The 20,907-nt window shown below is 52.3% G+C and overlaps 1 protein-coding gene across 2 annotated transcripts in view; it reads right to left on the bottom strand.

The window, feature by feature from the left end:
• TMEM63B (transmembrane protein 63B) overlaps nucleotides 1-20,907 on the bottom strand; it is a 48,851-nt gene that overhangs the window by 9,373 nt on the left and 18,571 nt on the right. Inside the window, exons 2-13 of one of the 2 annotated variants that reach the window (XM_080407854.1) lie at nucleotides 10,568-10,766; nucleotides 9,889-9,968; nucleotides 8,157-8,195; nucleotides 4,451-4,541; nucleotides 3,599-3,636; nucleotides 2,712-2,854; nucleotides 2,372-2,423; nucleotides 1,984-2,092; nucleotides 1,366-1,436; nucleotides 488-568; nucleotides 235-358; nucleotides 12-145 (exon numbers count right to left, since the gene is read on the bottom strand). In XM_080407854.1, coding sequence (XP_080263980.1) covers nucleotides 12-145; nucleotides 235-358; nucleotides 488-568; nucleotides 1,366-1,436; nucleotides 1,984-2,092; nucleotides 2,372-2,423; nucleotides 2,712-2,854; nucleotides 3,599-3,636; nucleotides 4,451-4,541; nucleotides 8,157-8,195; nucleotides 9,889-9,968; nucleotides 10,568-10,744 — 1,139 coding nt within the window. In that variant the 5' untranslated portion in view covers nucleotides 10,745-10,766. The remainder of the gene's footprint in view (nucleotides 1-11; nucleotides 146-234; nucleotides 359-487; nucleotides 569-1,365; nucleotides 1,437-1,983; nucleotides 2,093-2,371; nucleotides 2,424-2,711; nucleotides 2,855-3,598; nucleotides 3,637-4,450; nucleotides 4,542-8,156; nucleotides 8,196-9,888; nucleotides 9,969-10,567; nucleotides 10,767-20,907) is intronic. The other variant, XM_080407855.1, reaches the window with a different exon arrangement.

Genomic DNA, 20,907 nt, shown 5'->3' with positions numbered 1-20,907 from the left:
TTTGCACTCACATGGCTGTGATGGTCTCATTGTGGAAGGTGACAAAGGCCATCCCCAGAGGTTTTTCATTCACCTTCTCCTTCTCCCTCTTGTAGTCATCTTTGAGCTTCTCCTCCAGCTTGGTATAGTACTCGATAGCCTCCACCTGGGCAGGGGGATAGGGGTCAGAGCAGAGACCTGGGGACCCAAGCCCCCACATGCCCCACCACCCAACACCTCCAGCTCTCCCCCCACCTCCTCACAGCCCCTGATGACACAGCAGCACAGATGGCCGCAGGGCTTGGGATTGATCATGGATGGGGTGTTCTCCTTGCTCTGCAGGTTGGTGAAGTAGATTCGCCCACGCTCAGCTTTCTTCCTGAAACAGGAGAGCAGAAGAGAAGAAAGGGAGGAAAGAAAGAGGGCAGCTCAGAAGAGCTCTTGTGGCACTTGAAGGGGGAGCCCGCAGGACCAGCACACCCTGACTTCTCATCCAGACCAGGGTTACCTCTCCGCATCGAGGAACATCAGTCGGGCCACATCATAGCAGGGACGGGCCTCTAGGACAGTGCAGTTGGCGTAGGCCTCCCTGTGGATGTGAAGCACCAGCTCATCACATCTGGCACCAAAGGCTGTACCCTCAAGCAAACCCCACACATCCCAGACTTCGCTCCTGCCCTGGGCCAAGAGTCATGACACACGGCAAGAGCTTGCTGCGGGAAGCGGGGGAGCCAGTAGGCCCTTACAGAAACAGCAAGACATGGGGCAAACACTACATTCTCCGGGCTTTGGCACGAGCAGTCTCTTTGGACTTTTGCTCTGTGGCAGAAAGTAACCCCTCTGACCCCACACCCCCTCTCTGCCTTCATGGGCCACAGGGCTTATGGTTGAAAAGAGGTAGAAGGGCTCCCAGAGAGTAAAAATAATTTCTCCTCTCCCCCTCGTGCTTCTAAACATGGTGGTGACTGTGTGCTCACTGAAGTCCTGATGGAAAAGGAATTTTTTTTTTTTTTTTTGTTAAAAAAGGAAAAGACACTTTTCTGCAAGGTCTGTGACCAGAGCAGAAGCAAAACCACAACATCCCGTAGTCACTGCTTGAGCGCCTCCTACCCGCGCCGCATCTCTGAACCTGGACATGCCCTGTCCGCTGCTTACCACTGACCCCCTATGGCTCTGCAAGAGATCGCTGGGCATATCCGAAGGACAGTGCACGTTCAGATAGAGATTTGTGCAGAAAAACAGAAGTGAGATACCCAAAATAAAAGCGTTCACCGATTTTGACTAGCTTTCTGCTCTCAATATATTACTGCCCTTCCACTAGCGCTACCCCAATAAAACCACCCCCATTACCAAGCAGCATTTAATTAGGGACACAGTGAGACTCACTCAAAATGCTTCTTGATCTTCTCTGGCTCAGCATATTTTGAAATCCCATTGATGAAGAGAGTTCGCTTAACCTGGATGGAAAAAAAAAAAAAAAAAAAAAAAAAAAAAAAAAAAGGTGAGGGCTGGTAGATGCAGATGGTGTGGAAGACTGGATTACAGCAAAACCCCAATGCTAAGGCTCAGGTCAGCGATGGGGAAGGGCAGCCCCATCATTTCTAGCACCCAGAGCTCCCCATCTCCTATGCTTCCACTAGCTGTTGGTATCCTGGTGCGCTGCAGATTACCAGGCTAGAGGCTTACACTGCAGCTGCCTGAACAGAAACAGGGTCTACCCTTCAGAAATGAAGGAGGCAAAAGCAGCTGGAGCAACTCCTGAGGAAGGCAGAGGGTCCCCCACAGATTCACACAGTGCAGGCCTCTCCTGTCTCCCCACAAGCAGTCAGGGCTGCTGCTCTGAAGGAGATTTACCTCTGGACAGGCAGAATAAGAGAGCAGCCAGAACAAGACAGCCCCAAATTGCTGTGGGAAGGGGGGTACTCAGCACTCTCTCAAAGGCCACCTGACTAGACAGAAGGGCATGGGAAAATGGGCCTAGGAGAATGGCCAGATCCTGCTCACCAAGTCATCCTCTTTGTAGCGCATCTTGGAGGTATGCCGGCGCATGCTGTACACTGTCAGCAGCAGGTACAGGAAGGCAAAGGACGTGTGCAGCCACAGCAGGTTATTCCTGTAGCAAGGGAGACCACAAAAGTTTACCACTACAAGTCTGCGTGTGGCTGGTCAGGCCCTGAAGGTGCTGGGGCCACAAGCAGTGTAACCAGCATGGCACCCACATGCCCTACAACCAAATTCCAGGAGCTCAGCCTGGAAATTAGAGCAGGGACAGCAGCCTCACAGCAGGGGCAGACATGCAACCTTCAAGGAGGTGAGCCTCTGTAGCAAGTGGACATTTATGAAATAACCCCTGAGGGCCTCAATTATCTATCCCACCCCTACCCACACTTACCCGGAATTCAGGTTCGCTATAGTTGTCCTCCCAAAGCTGTAGGCATTGTTTTCTAGGGAGAAAGAGGCAGACAAGCATGTTCACTTATAGCGAGTGGCACAGAGCACCACTAGGGTGGGCTACAGCAGAAGTCTCAGCTGCAGAACACCCCAAAACCCCACACTGCTCAGGATTACCCTCTGGATGCATTATGCTCAAAAGCATAATGTGAGCATATGGCTCAAAAGCAGCCAGGGTTTGTCTGTGTTAGTCCTGTCCTGCTCTCCACAGCTCCCCAGTGGTCTGGGCGACAGCGTCAAAAGCAACTCCCCCAGCCCAGCCAAAGGCTCCCTGCTCTCACCTAGCAAGTCCCCTGAGAAGTTGACAGGTAACACAATGCCCACGGAGAGCACACCCACAGCCACCAGCAGCCCGATGATGTGCCTCTGGAAGGACAGGTAGTGCACTGCATCACCCCCGCACTTGTCCCGTATCTCGTCATCCCTGCCAGGGAGAAAAAAGCTGTCAGGCAATCTTCTACGTTCCCTTGGGTGCTGGAGAAAAGCACTGGGTCATGGCTCCCCTCCTGGTTCGAGAACACACGGCACCCCTGGTTCTGCCCTCCAGAGCTGTGTCCAGGCCCCGGGGTAGGGAGCCCAGAACCAGCCTTGAAACAGCCTGGGCAGAAACCTGCCTGCACAAGGCTTACTGCTGCCCCAGTACCCCCCAGGACAGGCAGCTGGACATGAGCAAACCCCACCTCACACCCTTCTGGTGGGCCTTGCCTCTCCTGCTGAGATTATCCCTTATTCTGAAGTCAAGAAGTGCTCAGGAGACTACTCCTGAGCATCATCAGGCTGGGGGTATCTCCCTACATCTTCCAGTTCCCTCTTTGCAGCCATTCCTTGGACAGCAGTGTCCCTAGCAGGAATCTCAGGGAGAGGGGCATCTCTGCAGAGCAGTGATCAGTGTTTCTGAGATGGGACCAAGGCAGAGGAGACCTGGGCTGGGTGCTCTTCTCTGTCACAGCCTCACTGTGTGACCTTAGTTTTAGCTTTAGGACTCATCATCTAGTCCCGTCTTTGCTCGTCCTCTCCGGGGACCCGATTTGCTTGTGCTCTTCAGAGAAGGGGCTGCAGCAAGGGCAGTAACTTCACACAGCTGTACTGTGCTAGGTGTCCCAGTGCCCCACATTGCCTCTCCTTCTTCCCCATGTGGGTCCCCCTGCGCAGGTCCTGGGGCACTTACTTTATCCTGAAGATAGCCGTCAGCCAGGAGCAGAAACCCTGTGCAGGACAGAGACAGGAGGGTCTCGCATCACTCCGTGTTCCCTTATCCCTGCTCCCTCCTTCAAAGGCTCAGGGACCAGGCCGGTGTCCTTGTACCTCCACAGACACGGCTCAGGGGGAGACAGACCACAGGCACCCAGAGGTGCAGAGCCATAGATGGGCCAAGGTGAAAGAGATGACAGTGCTACTCCACAGGGCACAACACAGGCTGGACTCTGCCATGCGGCTGTCCCCTACCAACTAGCAGCTCAACCTCCCAGGCAACCCATGGGCTCCTGGCTAGCATGGAAGCTCTCCACAGCCTAGGGATAGCCAGAAAATTCACCACACAGGTACTTTAGCCATCATCCTGGACAAGAGGAGCTCTGCAGGACTGAGAAGGCAGGCTGGGCCAAGCCAGTGCTTCTCAAAGGACATCTTGGGGAGAAGTATTTCCTGGGAGCTTCACAACCTATCCATCACACCTTGTTGTCCCACTGAACTGTAACTCCCCTTTAGAGAAGAATACAGCAGTAGAGGTAGACAATGGTGTGAGGAGGAGCTGGCAAGTACTGTTTGTAATGCTGAGATGATAGGTTGGACAGATGTCCATTAAGCCACAGGAATGTACAGCCTACTTATTTATGTGGCTTCTAGACGTGTGCTTAGTTACGTCTCCTTGAGCTCCATACCACACACACACACGACAAGGTGTGGGACTTAAGGCCTGGGAACGGGCAAAAAGTGTTTCTTCTGAAGAACCCTTGGTTCAGACAAGCTGTGGGCTCCTGGCCACTCAAAGGTGAGGTGTTTGACTCTTGCTACTACTCACATTGTCCCTCTGGTCGAAGTCCACAGAGCTGGAGACAGAGGTGAGGCGTTCGTAGCGGTCATGGTTGTCAGAGTGGAGGGCGGAGGCTACGCTAAAATGACAAGTGGGAGGTGAGGGAGAGAGTTAGAAGATGCAAGGAGGCAGCCTGGCAGGAACCAAGAACACCCAGAAGATCAGAGGTTAATTCAGGTCAGTTTGCCCCAGTGAGATGGGGAGAGGTGAGATCAGAGAGCAGAGGTAGCAGTAAGCAGAGACCCCTCCTCAGACGGCAGCCCGAGCCTGGCAGCTCCCATGGGCTTGGCCATGGAGGCTACTCGCTCAGCACCTTCCGAGAGGCACCCGCCTGACACAGCAGCCCCTGTGAGGAGGGGCTGGCAGCAGCTGCCACAGAAAAGAGTTGAGGCCTGTTTAGTGCAGGGTTTAAATAGAGGACAGGAGGTGGGAACCAGAGGGTGCCACAGCCCCTCTGGCTCCAGTGCAGCCACGAGGCGGCAGCCCCGGCACTCCGGAGAGGTGCTGGCAGCAGCTCCCATCCTGGAGGGCCTCACTCACCTTAGGCAAGGGGAAGGCCAGGAGTCTGGTGGGTTATAATATTCCGCTACACCAGTCCTCCCTGCCCTTAGTACTTCAGTGCAGGGAAACCCGGGAGAAGGAACGCAGCTGAGCCCCAGTGGCTGTGCTGCCCGGGACCAGGCTCAGTCCAACGGGCTCCACAGCCTCAGTTGAGCCTCCTGCCTGGAAATCCCTCCAGCAGGAGCAGGGCAGACTGCTAGAAATGAATGACCACAGGCTAAAGGACAGGAAAGCAAGAGAGGTGAATATCTCAGAACTCTTTACTCCAGGCACAGGCAGAGACCTAGATGAAGAACCTGCAGCAGAAGCATTCAAGACAGACAACAGCCCCCACTACAAATGGAGGCAGCGTGCAGCTGGCAAAGGAGACAAGAAAATAGTCCAGAGACCTAAATTAAATAGCACTTGCAAGATGACAACAGCAGGCTGGGATCTTGGAGGTACAAGAAGAGATATGGCTGATCTGAAGGCTAGAAGCAAATGAAAAACCCCAGATGAAAACATGGTCTCCCTATAACCAGTACAGGCTCAGGAAGATCAGATGGACAAGAATCTGGAGAAGCAGCAGCTTAGAGAAGTGCTAGAGATGAGGGGGATGACACTATGGGAAGAAAGACAAGCAAAGTCCCTGATGACCCTGCCAAAGGAAAGATGGATGGACACGTGGCCTCCCTCAGAGCAGAGCAGCACCTGCTGAGTCCCTAGCTGGAAGTAACACAGAAAGGGGAAAGGAGATTAGCTGAAGGTCATGGGACTACAGCAGTGCAGATTAGACAGTGGTGTGCAGCCTTGCAACTGTGTGGCCCAACACCTTGCTCTGCTGGAAGGACATCAATCAAGCTCTCAGACCTTCAGCCCTTTAAAAATCCCAGAGATGCTGCAGCTGGGTGCAGGAGCAAGGGCAAATTCCTGCTGTCTGCAGCCCCGAGGAGAGCCCAGCACGATGAGACTGTGTGGTTTTGGCTCACCGGTACTGGAAAAGCAGAGGGCAGTGGCAGCAGATGCAGCACAAGAGGGAACAACTGAGGGGAGTGCCATGTTATGAGATGACCAGGCTAACTCAGCACCATTCAGGGGGATGCAGATGATAATCAGGATGACCTGCAGTGCTGGGAAGACAGAGGAGGCCAAACCTTGCCGAAATGGGAAGCTGAAGAGGGAGCTCCAACGGTACCTGCACTTAGGCGGAGGCTTTTTAAAGCAAAGCACTAACAAAGCAAGTGGGTGGAGGCAAGGTTGCCTTAAACTGCAGGAAGATTGTGGTGGAACCCTGCCTGCTACCCCAAGTTTGGTGCCAGCCCTGCCGCAAGGACAGGGTCTGCCTCATGGCTAGCCTCAGGCCAAGGGAATCACAGGCTCCAGGAGGGGAGGCCAGGCAAGCCACAGAAAGGGCTTGTGGCAGTGCGAGGCAGGAGGTGGCTGCGTGGGTGGCAAGCCCCACAGGGCTCTGTGATCGCTGTCCTTACACGCAGAGGTGCGGGCAGGTTGCCATGACTCCTGGTACAGACTAAGTCACCAATTAAGAGCACTGGATAGCTACCACGAGCCCTGGCAAGGGGCAGAACCTGCTGGTTCTCAGGCAAAGGGACACACCACAGAAGGATCCCCTCCTACACCAAGAGTGATGCTGCACATTCAAGGGCTGGGAGCACCAGGTGGCATACACATGTCCCTAACCCACCACCTACCACTGTGTCCCAGCAGAGAACAGTTGGAACGGGAAGATGCCACCAGCCTTGGAGGAGCACAGCCAGGACAAAGTTTCCTTGCTGAGCTCCACAGGCTTTTGGAAGTTTCTGGCTTATCAACACTGTTCCGGCTCAAGCAGTATGTTTAGGGTGGGGTGGATGTCAGCAGAGAGCTCCATGAAGCTCAGATGAAGAATGGCAGCAGGAAGAAGCGGTCCCCTGGAGAGACACAAACACTCATGAGGAAAACTGAGGTGGCCCCCTTGAAAAGCCTCAGAACACAACAGCTCTGCTACTTCTGCCTTACTCCCCTCACAAGGTATTAGCAGTGAAAACTTGCCAGACACACCTGAAGCAGGGCCAACCACCAATGAAACACTCAAGCACGAGTGAGGGGTCCCCTCTGTGCCATGTACCACAGCTACTACCACCTCTGTTTTCACAGCTCTGACTGCTCTCCTCCTTTGGGGGCAAGGAGCAACTACAAAACCAGGAGCATCCCTGTACCCTCTCAAGGCAACAGCAGTGGCAGGCCCCTGCTTTGCAAGCAATGGAGTATGAGAAGTGAGGCTGCAGCTTGCTGCCCCAGCCTCAGGCGTGTGCCAGCCTGGCTGGAGCGACCATTGCAGACTCTGCACCACCAGCTGATCATCTCCTCTGCAGCACGTACCACCCAGCCAGTCGGCAAGGCACGGGGGATGCTCTTAGGCATAAAAGCAGCAAGAAAGAGGAAAGAGCAGAGAGGGAGGTCCATGGCTGTGCTTAATGGGCAATGCCAGGTTAAGGTGCCAGAAGATGCTCTCAGAAGCACTGAGGCAGGAAGTTTGCTTCTGCAAGGAGAGAAACGACAAAGGTGCTGCCTTGCTGGGTGTGCTGCCAGCCAGGGGTAGGTGGTGAGGGACAAGGGCCAATGCTTGCCCTTGTCCCAGCAGCTTCAAAGGGTAAAAGAAAAAGGAGTTTTCCAACTGCCTGCCAGATAGTCTCTGTGCATCTGCCTGACCTTGCAGCTAACGTGGGAACAGCCCTTGCGGCACCCTCACACAGGAGAGACCAGGCAAAGGAGGCTCCCCTGTACCTGGGTGACCCGAGAGTGCTGTAGGCTCAGGCAACCAGGTTTATTTTCTCCATTGTAAGGCAGAATAGCTGCACATGGGTAGGTAGGGCAGGGTATGTGATGTGGCACCCTCTGCCTCAGCCAGGACTGGGACTTCCTTGGCGCTGCTGCCCTCAAGGAGTCTTTAAGGACTTCTAGGGGAAAACAAAGGGTGCATCCAGCTGTGGTAGTGGCTGACACAAAGGGGAGGAAAAGAGAAGAGCACAAATCCACACCCAAACTCCCAGCCACTTAGATTAGTTCAGAAGCAAGACAGAAAACTGCAAGAGAAAAGGAGAAAGAGTGAGAGCAAGAAAGAGAGAAGAAACAAGACCCTGAAAAAACAACATACTATTCCCGCTCCTCTCGCTCCGTCTGCCAGCGTCGGCGCCTGGGGGTACAGAAACAGAAAGGGAAAGGTTACAACCAGGGGAGCAGGTCCTGTGTCTCCTCTGTTGCAGGAAGCTATGCACCCAACACGGCTCCACACCATCCTAAGGAACAGAAACCTGCCAATGGTCAGGCTAGAGAAGACCTTCCTTCCAGAGCCCAGCACTGCCCCAAGCCACAACAACCCGGAGTCCCCACCAGCCCAGCGGCAGAGCGCTTTGCTGCCAGCTAAAGGGAAGCTGGCCTCACTGGGAAGGCAGCCTAGGTCCACAGCATGGGCATCCCAGGGAGCTCCTGAGGGACAGGAACTGCCTGCCACCTGAGCTCCCCTTCCACCCCAGGCAGCCAAGACACTTAGATCCCACCCTCCTGAAATGCTCATCCCACCCCACGGAAGAGCCAAGCAGCAGGGACTCCTCCCTGGGATCCTGGTCCTGGTGATCCACAGCCCTTGTCCCTCTCCTCGTGCTGTGCTTACCAGCCCTCCCTCACCAAATAGCTGGTGCCCCTCTGCCTTTCTGCACGCAGCCACTGCTCGCACTCCCTTGCGCCCAAGGTGCTCAAGCACAGCCTCTCAGAAGGGCCATCCCTCTCTCCCCACTGAGGTTCAGAGCTTCCCTTCTCCTCGCTTTCCCCTAATGCCCCCGCACTGCTCATTTCCCCAGCCAGGCCAGGAAAGGAGGAGCAGAGGAGCCACAGGGACGCAGCTACTTCTCTGACACTATCCAGGACCATTTAGCTAAACCAGCAGGGTTACTTGTTTGGTGCTGAAAGAAAACAACTCTTACTCTTCCCACTGCTGTGCAGGGAGTGCTCAAGAGCAGCTTGCTTGAATCTGTATTGCCAAAGGAACCAAAGAGGCTGGAACTCAGCCCCATCTGAGCCTTTGGGTGTGCAGGTGATCAAGAGGAAGAACCACCTACCAAAGGCAGCCTTCAGAAGCCACACTTGGCCTCCAGCACATGAAAAAGTACCATGGGCACAGCAAGCCACTGCTGCAGAGAGGCTGGCTACCTTGCACAACTCCTCTAGCTTAATCAAGGAGAGTTCCTTGTTCTAAAGTGGCATAAGTAATCATTGGCCTTCCTGCTGTTGCAGCAAAAACAAGTATAGCATCTCACTCTGCTGTGGAGCTGCCATCCCCAATGGCCCCAGCTTTTGCTGACAGACACTGTAGCCCATGAATGTATTGGGCAGGAAGGATCCATACCCAGATCAACTCATCAGCACTTGGGACATGAGCTAAACTAATATCAGCACAGCAGTAGTTCACCTGGAAACGCAGCCTACCACTTTCAAGTGCTCTTAACAAGAGCTGCATCCAGCAGAGCCACAAAGACACCTTCAGAGGCTTAACAAAGACTTCACTGTGGCAGCTCACCCTTCCTGTGACCTCTTTTCCTCTCTCCTCCCTCCATCTGCTGTTCCACTGTAAGGGTCCCTGCACACCTGTGTCACTGTAGGGACTGTAAGTGATATGGAGACAGCAGGGACCATTCTCTGTGTCAAGAGAAGGATGCTGTAACAAAAAAGCTGGTAAACAGGGATTCTTCCTGTTCCTGGAGCTCAGGGGATACTGGCATGCTTGCTTCTCTTCCCCAGCTGCCTCCAGCACATGCGATTTATCCCTTCTGCCCTGCAGCAAAGAAGTGCACCACTCATGCCTTGTTTTCCTGCCCCTCTCCCATGCTTACCTGTCAGCATCAGTCACCAGGGCCAGGCGTCCGTAGTCCCAAGCAACTTTACGCAAAATTGAAAAGACAAACAACAGTGCCTGGAAGAGAGAAAAGGAGGAGCTGTGAGATGAGAGCCACAGGAACAGGGATGGTAGGAGGGGACAGAACTGCTCAGCTAACAGCACACCAAGACCACAGGATACCACAAGCTCCCCAGGACTGTTAAAAGCTGACTATCCTGATGGCTACGGAAGGCAGAGGTCCAGGATGCAACACACAGTAGCTAAGTTAGGCACAGGATCAAAAGACCCTCAGGTCCCAGGGAGGCAAGATTATGCCTACAGCATCTGTGGTCCTGCAGTTTCTAAGCAGGAACAACCAAAGCCTTTTGGTAGGTAAAGCTGCAGGGACTTGGCACCATAAGTGGGAGTTTTGGGATGCAGGACTGACCTAACCTGACCCATGTCCTTACAAAAGTTTGCAACACCCTTCCACGGGCTCAGTGTGGTGGTATTGAAGTTAAGTCAATAGTGACTAAGCCCACAGTGCCTAAGGGACACAATCAGGACCATAAAGTCAGACAGCAGCAGAGTCAGGGATGGTACCTGGGGCCCTCAACTCTTAACCATTCAACCACAGTCCTCCCTTCACAGCTAATTAGGGGAGAAGGTGCTAAAGCAACAGTAGGTAGACTTACAAGAAAGCACATAAAGTCAAGGGCTAGGACAGTGGGCACCCCACCAAAGGGCAACCCCTGCAGCACAGTGCTGCGGATGCGGGCACTGTAGCAGTAGTCCTTGGTGCTGTTGCTGCATGTGGAGGCCTTGCATGCGGCCCCTGCTGAGCCCAGGGTGGCAATCACGTAGGGAAGCATCTCTACAGCTTCATCGTCTTCCCTGGGGAAAGGAGAGAAACACCTGGTTAGACACACACCAGCTGGACAACAGCATAGCCCTGCTGGAGTTAGGGGCCAACCCTGCCTGCTACCTCAGGCTCCTCTGTGCTACAGGATTTCCCTGGGAACCAGAGTCTGAGGACAAGATCATCTGGAGAAGCCTACTGAGTTTGGGGAGTGCTGGAAGAGCCCAGCTGCTTCAGCAGCTGTGGTCCCACCACACAGTCCCAGAGCTCCCTTCTTTGTTCCCCGACACATCATTTAGGTGCACCTCGTTCTCACAGACTACTCCTCTTCCTGAGGACATGGTGTCTCAGCCTCTCTCCCTCAGCAGGGAGAGCGTTTAGGTACAGGAAGGAATGAAAGGGTGGGGTGGTAGGGGCGTGAAGTCACACCTGGATGATGGAAACAAACTGCTACGGACAGTTGCTGCATCATGATTCCACAACTTCCTTTGCCTGGCTGCATGCCATTAGCTTTATTAGGCTTAATCACCACACTCTGCTCACTGCAGGCCTCGGCCCCCAGGGCACCCATCAGAGTTGGTTACATCCCTGCCTGTCTCCTTTCCTTCCTCTGACTTGGACCCATTTAGATGCGACTACACAGAAGGAAGAGAGGATGCTTAGGCTCTGCCATTTAGCTGGTCAAATATTTATTTCAGTGACCCCCCCAAATTGCTACAAGACCCACAACTGGGTATGGGTCAGCATCACTGCTTGGACACCAGGAGATCTTCCTCCTGTGCACAGCAACCCACAGAGAGGACCATGCTAGCAATGAATAAATGCAAATTGAGCATGACTGGGATGCTCTAGAAATGACAAGTCAACAGCAGAAAACACAACCACTTTGTGGAACAGGGGACAGAAAACCCCAGCAGCTGCAGAAGGAAGCAGTGACAACAGATGGAAAGATCTACACTAAGGCTGCCGATTCGTGAACCACTCCTCTTATCTAGCACCCAACCACTAGCCCAAATCCTTCACTACTACCACATAGGACGCAGAAAGGCGCAGCATCCCTTCTGGGCAATGCTCAGGGGCTGCTTACCCAAGCCCAGAAATACCATCCTGGTGGGCTGGGCAAAAGAGCCATCACTTGCCCAAAGTGTAAGGAAGCCACCACGCTGCCTGCCCTGTGTCGGTTTCTGCCTCGTCCCAGAGACGGACCCTGCCACCAGCCCTGCCCTTCTAGCTCTGTGTTGGATGGTGACATTAGCAGAGAGGGCATGGGGCTCTTCCCTCCGGATCACAGGTATATCCTGGCAATCTCCTGCCTGGCTGCAGGTATTTATCAGCATCACAGCCCAATGCTGACTGGATAATGACCACCAAACCGTTTACTGTGGCATCCTAGAGAGCTTGGCTTCAAAGTTATCCCTCCTGGCACAGCTGGCATGGATGCACAGCTGCAAAAACCAATGACAAAGGGCACCATGGCAAGCAAAAGCCCAGCTAGGTACAGGCACTAAGGGCATGGCTTTTCCAATTTGGCTGACCCAAGCATCCTGTTAAGAGATATTCCTAGGTACAGAGCTGGAGCAGGGCTGCCAGGAGCAGAAAAAAAGAAGTAGAAAAGCAGGAGAAGAAAGCCAAGCCATGAGATAACAACTGGGAACCAAGTGGGAAGCCAGGCAGGATAATTCACCCTAGCTGAATCAATGACAGATGTGGAACGCTCCAGGGAAGGAATGGGAAGGGGGTCACCAAAGGAAAGTTATGTGCTTTGGAGTGTGAATGGTTATACCCCTCTGCTTTTACCTCCAAAGTGCCAGTCTCGATGGACTCATTGCAGAGTGAAAAACCTGCCACTCCTCTTTTTGGGAATCTTGTAAACTTTTTAGGTTGTAAATGGTATCTTGCAGCAATGAGTTCCAGATGTTGAATGAAAGACTATGATCCCACTGCAACTCCACAACCTTCAGTTCTCCTTGCACAGTGAGAAAAGGCTAAAAGAAAAGCCTTCACTTTTTCTAGACCTACTAAGCTCACTACTATTAAGTGCTCCCTCCCTCCCGTGTCACGAGGTGTCTTCCAGCTCTAACCACTCTCACCGCACATCCCCAATATATCCTCTCTTCTGACCCTATGGAAAGATGACCAGAACTGCATACAATATCCTAAATAGGGAAATGACCTTGACTGCCAGAACAGCATCTTGATGCTCTCAGCATTTCTCCTTACACTACTGTTCATGCAGCTGAGCATGACTTACTTCTCCGACAGCATCTTTGCGTATTGAGGAAAAGCATCTCTGTAACTGGCCCGCAATGCTGCGGCCCCAAGTAGTCACGGTAATTCAGAAGCCAGCCATGTCTCGGAACAAATCATTCCTTCCAACACGCACAGCTGCACGCTTCTCAGTAACCCCTTTCTCATCGCCTCACAGCACTCTTGATTCATATGGTGTTACTTTAGAGTCACTTCATCTTGACAAATCTGAATGACCTCAGGGTATCGGCAGATTTTGGGTACCTTTCTGGACATTACCTTTTCTGCATCATTAATAGTGAAGGACCTCATCCCTCTGCTCTTGTCACACTGAAATTGCTCATTTGCTCCTAGGCTTTGTTTGTGGACCCTCAGCCAGCTTTTGATACAGGACTCTACATCTCCTCCAGTGGACACGTCTTTTAACAGTTTTGTGGGGAATTTCAAAGGTTTTCTGAACATCCAAGCAAGTTACACAAGCTGGCCGAATATTACCTATTATTTTACCAAAGTACTGAAAGACTTGCAACAAATCAGGAAAGTATGATTTTCCTCTGCAGAGACCAAACTGTTTACCTCATTCCTGCATGTTTTATAGCCCCATTTTCCAGTCACCTTACTAAAAGAAATGAAGCTCATATGCTCATACTGCTCACAACACTATCATAATCATTATTTATACAAACTATTACATGTTCAAGACAAATTTTGCAGGCTTATGGGTAATTTAAGCCACATTTCACAGAGACAGGTCCCAGAGATAGATTTTTCTTCTGAAGCCTAGAGGATGGTCTGGAAGAGACTGGAGATAAACCTTCCTAGCCTCTCCAGTAACCCAGAGCAAACACCCAGTAATGGAAAAGCTGCGATATATGCCCAAGGCTTACATGGCCTTTTCATCAGCCCAACCAGACGGCACAGCAGCAGTCAGCACCATCCTTAGGTATGCAACCTCCCCATCCAGCTGGTAAGCACAAGAAGGGGCTCCCCATGGAGACAGAGGTGCTTTATGCATGTGGGAAGACTGGGAAAGCTTGAAGGGATGTTCTTCAAGGGATGTCTAGAGCACTTCTGTCCTTCCAGCTCCCCCAGCTACAGGCTAGAGGTGACCTGCCATCAACATCACTTCAGGTCAGACCCACCAAGGTGCTCAGCTTCCTCTGATGTTACAACACAGGTTAGGCAACCAAGAAAAAGCTTGGTGAGCATCTCTGCAGGTTTCATGGACAGTGCCTACCCAGTATCCTTCATCCAAAGACCTTTTCCAGGTGCTTATCAGTTGAGCGAGAGCCTGGCTACTTTTGCCAGGCACAGTGCAACCTGTGGGCCTGGCAATATCTCTGTCCTCATGCTCAGTTTGCACCTCATGTGCAAACCTCTGTCCCCACCAGGCAGGGCATGCTGCAATGTGCCCTATACTGCAAAGGTGCAGGGCTGGTCCCGGAGACAGCCAAAACTGGGTGTAGTATTTTAAGCAAAGTTCAGGCAGGGAGGAAAGGTGGCGCTTGCAGCAAGCACAGCCTTGCAACGCAGCAGTGTACTGCCCAATTACGAAAGGAAATCCCCTCCAGCAGTGTGGGAGGGAGAGGGGAACTTCTCCATCAACAACTGCCCCCCCCCCCCAAATACACACCTGATGCCCTGCCTCCACCCAAGGCAGAGACGGCTTTGCTAAGCTTTCTGTTCACATCCCACTGCCCACCTCTGGGGAAAGACTCTGCATGTCTCCTTACACCTATGCTGCTGTTGCAGGTAAGAGAGCTCCTGTGACCACACAGGCTGTGCTGTACCAAGACATGGTTGAAGGTGCCCTTCCTGGTCCCTCCTGCCCCTCTCAGGCTGTGGGACAGGGCAAGCTTGGCTCCACCTGGGCTGAGATGCTAACAGCAGCATGAGCTCCTGCACATCAAGACAGCTAAGGTGCAGGGAGTTGGTGAGAAACTGTTGTGAGGGCTGGGGTGGTGGGAACCAGCCCAACGTATCCAAGCCCTTTCTTGACTGCAAGCATGGCTTCCCACTACAGCACACAGCGGGGCCAAGTAGGCAGTAAGAGGAGCAGGACATCAAACCAGGTCCCATGCAAGCCCCTGGGCCTTCCCCTCCTCCACTCTGTGCATTTAAATGCTGACTTCCTCAAAACAGCAAGTTCAGTGTAGAAAGACTTGCCAAAAGGCATAGGCATTTTTGGCTCTTATTCAGCCTTATTGGACTCCATCCCCTTCTCTATAAGCAGCAGGAAGAGGGAGGAACAGCAGTCCCCCTACTTCCCCCATCCCCAGAAAAGACTGCTCCCTGCCCTGCACCACAGCCTCCACATCCCCAGCAGGAACAGTGTGTCTACACTGCCCCATGCTTCTACCCCACGCGTCAGGAGCGGAGGCATCCCACTTCCTAGCTGAAGTCCCTAAAGCACATCCCACCAGGCGCTGCAGTGCATGCAGCCTCCAGCCCAGCTCCCACCTGATAAGCCTCGTGCAAATGCAGCCCTGGGAACTGCTGCTCTCGAGGGCCTGGCAGACCCAGCAGGGCAGCGGCTCTCCTTCTCCTTGCCTTTGTCCTTGGACTGCAGATCAGCACAGCTTGCTGGGTTTTCCTCTTGGATGAGCACCCATGTAGGAGTCAAGCAAACCTCCACACTCCCATCTGTCCATTGCAAAGGGAAAGAGGGAAGAAGGCAGTGCTGGGAAGGCCATGATGACATGCCTTGGCCCTTCCATGGCTGTGTCTCAGCCTGCAGGATGAGACACGTGCATCAGGATGCTTGCAGAGTCATCCCACAGCCTGGGCAGGGGGTGACACCTGGTAGAGGCCCAAGGGGCTCTTGCAGGGCAGGGGACCAGGAGGTGCCCATGGAGCAGGCTGCCTGCCCCACGCTGAACTTTGCTGCAGCACAGTGTGGCCAGGGCATGCGATAAAAACAGTGCTGTGGGCCCTCCCAAATGGAGTATTTCTCATTCTCCTCACCAGTTCACCCTGGAGTCTTTGCCCCTCATGTCCAGCACTTGCATCCTCTGCCAAACCCCTGGCACCAGGAGGAAATAAAAAGAGAAAGCACTCTGCTAGGATTCAAGCAGGAGTGGTGCAGAAGCTGGACAGCCATCTTACAAGCAGATGAAAGCATCATCATGGGCAAGTGTCTAGCTGTGTTCTTCCAGTCAGACATGAGGAGGTGACCTGAGAAATGCTTGCAGAAAAATATAAATCAATAAAGCATATGCCTGCACTTGCAGCCAGAATGACGTAAGCACACAAACTACGTTCATTTGTTTTCTCACCATTAAATGTTAATAACCCCATCTGTAATTAGAACAGTGAGATTGTGCTCCAGTACAGAAGCATTCATTTATGGAAATGTGACAGTCTCACAACAGGCTGGGGGCACACAAACAGGCAGCTGGATACCCAGCATGTCTGGGGTATTTCCAGATTAAAAAAAAACAAACCGCCCAAACCCACAAACAACCCAAGATTTTCTAAATATCCAGGACATGATGCTCAGGGAGATGAGGTGCATTCTGGTTCCTGAGGGTGCTGTGGGCATGGCCTGTACCTTGCAGACCTGCTCCTCTGGGGTTCCCCTTCATCTCCCAAGCACCATATGTGATCCATGCTGTGACGCCAGAGACCGAAGCCTGGAGGATGTGCCACCCTGAGCCCCTGCCTGCCAGGGCAGCACAGACCTGCCTACACTGGGCACTTGGGGACCCTCACACAGCTGCTGGCACCAAAGGTTGAGGAAGCCTTTTCACCCACCAGTCACCTAGGTTACCTGCACCTTGATGGCAAAACCCAGCAAAACTCCGTGCAAACCACTTTCAGCCATGAACAGACCACAGGAAGAACAGTCCAACTCTTGGAAAGTGAGCAGGGAAAAGCCTCAGGAAAGACTGGGAAGAGGGGGCTGGCAAATTAGCAGAAAGTCTTTCTCAGAGTACGGCAGCAGAGAAAAGGGGTAAATAGCACTTTTGCTGCAGACAGAGCGGTGGGAAAGCTGCCCTGCACCATGCTTCAGACCTAGCATGGGGCTTTCAGGCAGCTGAGGGACAGAAGTGCTGATGTGCTGGGTGCAGCAAGGAGGAACGTGATCTGCAGGCCAAGGGAAAAAAGCATCAAAGAAGCAAATGTGCTACCGGTGCATTTCAGACAAGCCTGGGCAAAGCACCAACGAGTATACAACAGGGATCAGTCCTGTATCACCAGGAAGGAGGAGGGCCTGCCAAAGCCCTGCATCTCTATCTCCTCTCCATCACCTCCAGCCAACATACAAAGCTCCTCCGCATGCCTTGTCATCTGTATGAGCTAGCCAAGCAGACACCAGGCCTCCAAAGCTTTTATCTGGCAAGCTCAGCTTCTTCAAAGCAAAAACTAAGAGCACCCTTGCCCTGGGTCCAAAGTCCTTCCAGCTGGCTTTGTATCAGGCCTCAAGTATCTACCAGCAAAGGGCATCACACTTTTTTTTGTGTGTATCAGCTTCCAGTCCCAGTGGTGGCAGGTACCCTCACTGTCATGGCTAGCTCCTGGCCCCATGCTGCTCAGACATCCACTTTGCCACAGCTTGCATACTGCTGGCTGTGTACACCCTGCTGCTCAGGAACCTCGGTCTTGCTCCCAGCACAGCCAACCACACAAGTGACCCATCTGTGCTGGGATGGTGCCTGGCAGAGATGGAAGTAGATGGTAACAGCAGGGAGCCTTTGGATCCATGAGAAACCAAGGTTTGACTTCCTCCTAAAGGCAACCAAGACCCACAGAGATCAGTTCGTAAGCAAAACACGAAGGAAACATGGCTTCCCCACCTTAAAGGAGGAGGGGAACTCCTCCCAGCATTGTCCTGAACCTGCTAGAGGGTGACCCTGAAGGGACACAGATGTTTTGGAGACCCCTGCTTACTTCCTGGGGCTCAGTACTGGGTTGCTCCTTCATTTCAAAGGCTTGAGACAGGGCTGTCTGAAGAACTCCCCTGGGAAAAAACACAAGCTGGGGAATCTCACCATCAGGGAAATCTTCAAGTTTCAGGTGAAACCATGCCATTTTATTTCCACAACTTCATCTTGACAGTCCTCCCTTGACCAGGCCACATAACACTTCTTTCTTGGAAGTTATTTTCTCATCCATGACTTTCAATAAGGAGAACAGCTTTTCGGCACTAACTTCCATGAAGCTTAGGGAACATGGCCATTTCACAACTCCTGTCCCTTTCAAGATCATCCAGATTAGTCCATCACGAAATCTTGCCTTCAAACATCAGCAAAACCTTTCAAGCTGCCTTCACCCACTGAAAACTGTCTGCCTTGCCAAGCCATACAGATTTAGCTCCAGACAGCTACGTTGTTTTGGTTTTTTTTTTTTTTTTTTATGTCTCTTTTACAGGAACTCCCTCCAATCTGCTGGTAGTGCTTTCGGTCATATGGTGGCCTGAACATAACGTACTATGCCAAGAGGAGCTGTACCACAGCTCAAAACCCTAATACACTGTAGTTCATGGTCATCTTATTTCAGCTGGCTAATCTGTCCTTAGTTTCTCTGGCTCTGCCATCTTGCTCCCATGTTGCACCTTGCTGCCCTCCTGCCTGAGTCTTCACATCCCTTTGGACCAGGTGCTCCTGGGCAAGGGGCGTCTGTCCCCGTCTATCAAGAAAGGGCTGATAGTGTGTCCCCTCCCTGTCCAGAGAAGTTTAATGCAAGTGTGGCACCCAGCTGCAGTTCTGCTGCCAAGGTGGCAGCCCAACTGCTACAAGGAACCAGCACAGCTGTGGCACCTGGCATGTCTGCACCACTAAGGAGAGGTTCCCAGTCCCATCTTGCTTGCCTCCTGGAAAAACACTATGGAGTCTTGACACCACATGGACACCCCCAGGGTTCCATCCATGTGTCCCCACCCTAGTCCACAGCAAGGGCCTGTCTCCTCCTCTGCTATTAAGAGGAAGCTCAAACCTATCCAACAGTTCTCCACATCAATCAGCTCTCACTCTGCACGGCAGAGTCACAGGCAACCTGATTTGCATTAAATTTTGAGTGTTAGATTTCATGAGTCACCGAATCAAACACTTTAGTTCCAAATATATCTACCTGTCACTTTGCCTTCAAGCTCCTGGGCTGTAAATCTATCAGAAAGAAATAATTTGTCTGCCAGCTTGTACTTTATAGTCTATAAAGAACTACCATTTGCTGTTTGGCTTCGCTTGTTTCCTGTAGGCATATGCTGGTAGTGATACAGAAAATGCAACAAAAATAAGTTGAGTGGTGAGACTGACGAGGCACTGGACTTCACACTGTATATTCTGCAAAGCACTGGCCATATGGCAACCAAGCCCTGGTTGGGAGTAAGTCCCAGAAAACAGGGCTTCCTCACCTATCACCAACATGCCAGCAGTAGCAACTCTACCAATTCCCAATGGACATTTACTAAACCCGAGGATGGAGACTCCACCATCTCTCAACACCAGCTCTCATCCCTTCAGTAAGCTCACTTCATCTCAAGAGCTTCTTGTTTATCTCTGATCTTAATGCTCTTGTGCATAGGGGAGTATTAACATACTTGCCTTCCCTCATGCCCCATATCTGTCCTCTACCAGTCACCACAGACTGGGTATTCTCACCTGCACCCAGCTTTTCCTCTTGAGTGAAGCACACTTATCCCAAAGCCAGGGTTTTGAGCTTGTCTCTCAAGGTCACATTGACTGTCTCCTCCTCCTCAGTTCTGCATGACAGGAGCCTTTACTTCCTTGCAGCACAGTACTCAAAGGCATTTTTGTCTGCTGGGCATGATTGCAATCGCTTACCTACACAGTGTTATCAGCAGTTCCCACCAAGGAAACCCTTGTCACCAAGTCACCACGAAGTGGCAAAGAGGATCTCAGAGTTATCCAAGCTGCCCCTCAGGGTTCCACAGCTGGTTCCTCACCAAGGGCTGGTGGGATACCCTACTGCATCAGCCCTGGGAGCATCCCTGCTCCTTACTCTGAGGCATGCAAGCTGCTCACTCAGAAGTTATTGGGGGTAAGCTTCTCTCTTGCCCAGTCCTTTTACCTTAAGCACTGACACCACCACTTGTTGGTGCATGCACCACAGGGTTGAGGCTTCATGACCCTATTTTTAGCAAGTGCTCCATAGAGATCCAGGAAAATTGAAACCGTGCATAAGTTTGGGAATGGTGACAAAGCGGGTGCATGAGTTGCTTAGAGCAGCATCCCTGGAGATGATGCTTAGCAGCACACTGAAAAACCCTCCTTCACATCAGAAGGTGAGGAAGCTTGGCACTCGCAAAGGAGAGCCCACCAGCCTGGCTCTCTCATCCAGCAGGAAACACATGGGATGTAAAATCAGGAAGCCTAGAGGGAAACCCCTTCCCTTGTGGGCACTGTGGGGCAAGCAGCCAGGATGCTGCATGACCTCCACCTGGAGCAGATTCTCAGCGTTGCTCCCGCAACAACAGGAACTCCAAACCCAAGCACCTGCACCCTTCCTATACAAATAAAAGCTGATTCTTTTCAAAAGTCCTTAAACAGACTGCAGCTCCAAGTGTTTGTATTTTTCAGGCTGGGGACATCCTTGCCTTTTCCTCACAACACTCCTAGGGTAGCACTTGCCTTGCAGGGTTGGTCTACAAAGGACCCAAAGCACAGGCAAGCAAAGGTCAACATAATCACAGCCCTGCAGCAGGCAGAATTGAGCTCCCTTTATGACTGCATGCTGAGAATAGATTTGGCAGCCACAGAAGAAGGAAAGAACTAAATTGCTCCTCAACAACAGCAGACATCAGCAAAGGGCTCTCCTAGCGAGTGGTCTGGATCTGGCCAGCAAGCCAGGCCAGTTATAGGAGGACATCTAGGAATGAGCATTCTGCATCTGCTGGGGAAATCATGACAGGAGTCAGAGCTCTGGCAACAGCAGCACAGCCCAACCAACAGCACAGCATCAGGGCTCTAT

This window comes from Falco punctatus, assembly GCF_963210335.1.
Source record: "Falco punctatus genome assembly, chromosome: 12".
Lineage (NCBI taxonomy): Eukaryota > Metazoa > Chordata > Aves > Falconiformes > Falconidae > Falco > Falco punctatus.
This window is presented reverse-complemented; position numbering and strand designations above follow the sequence as displayed.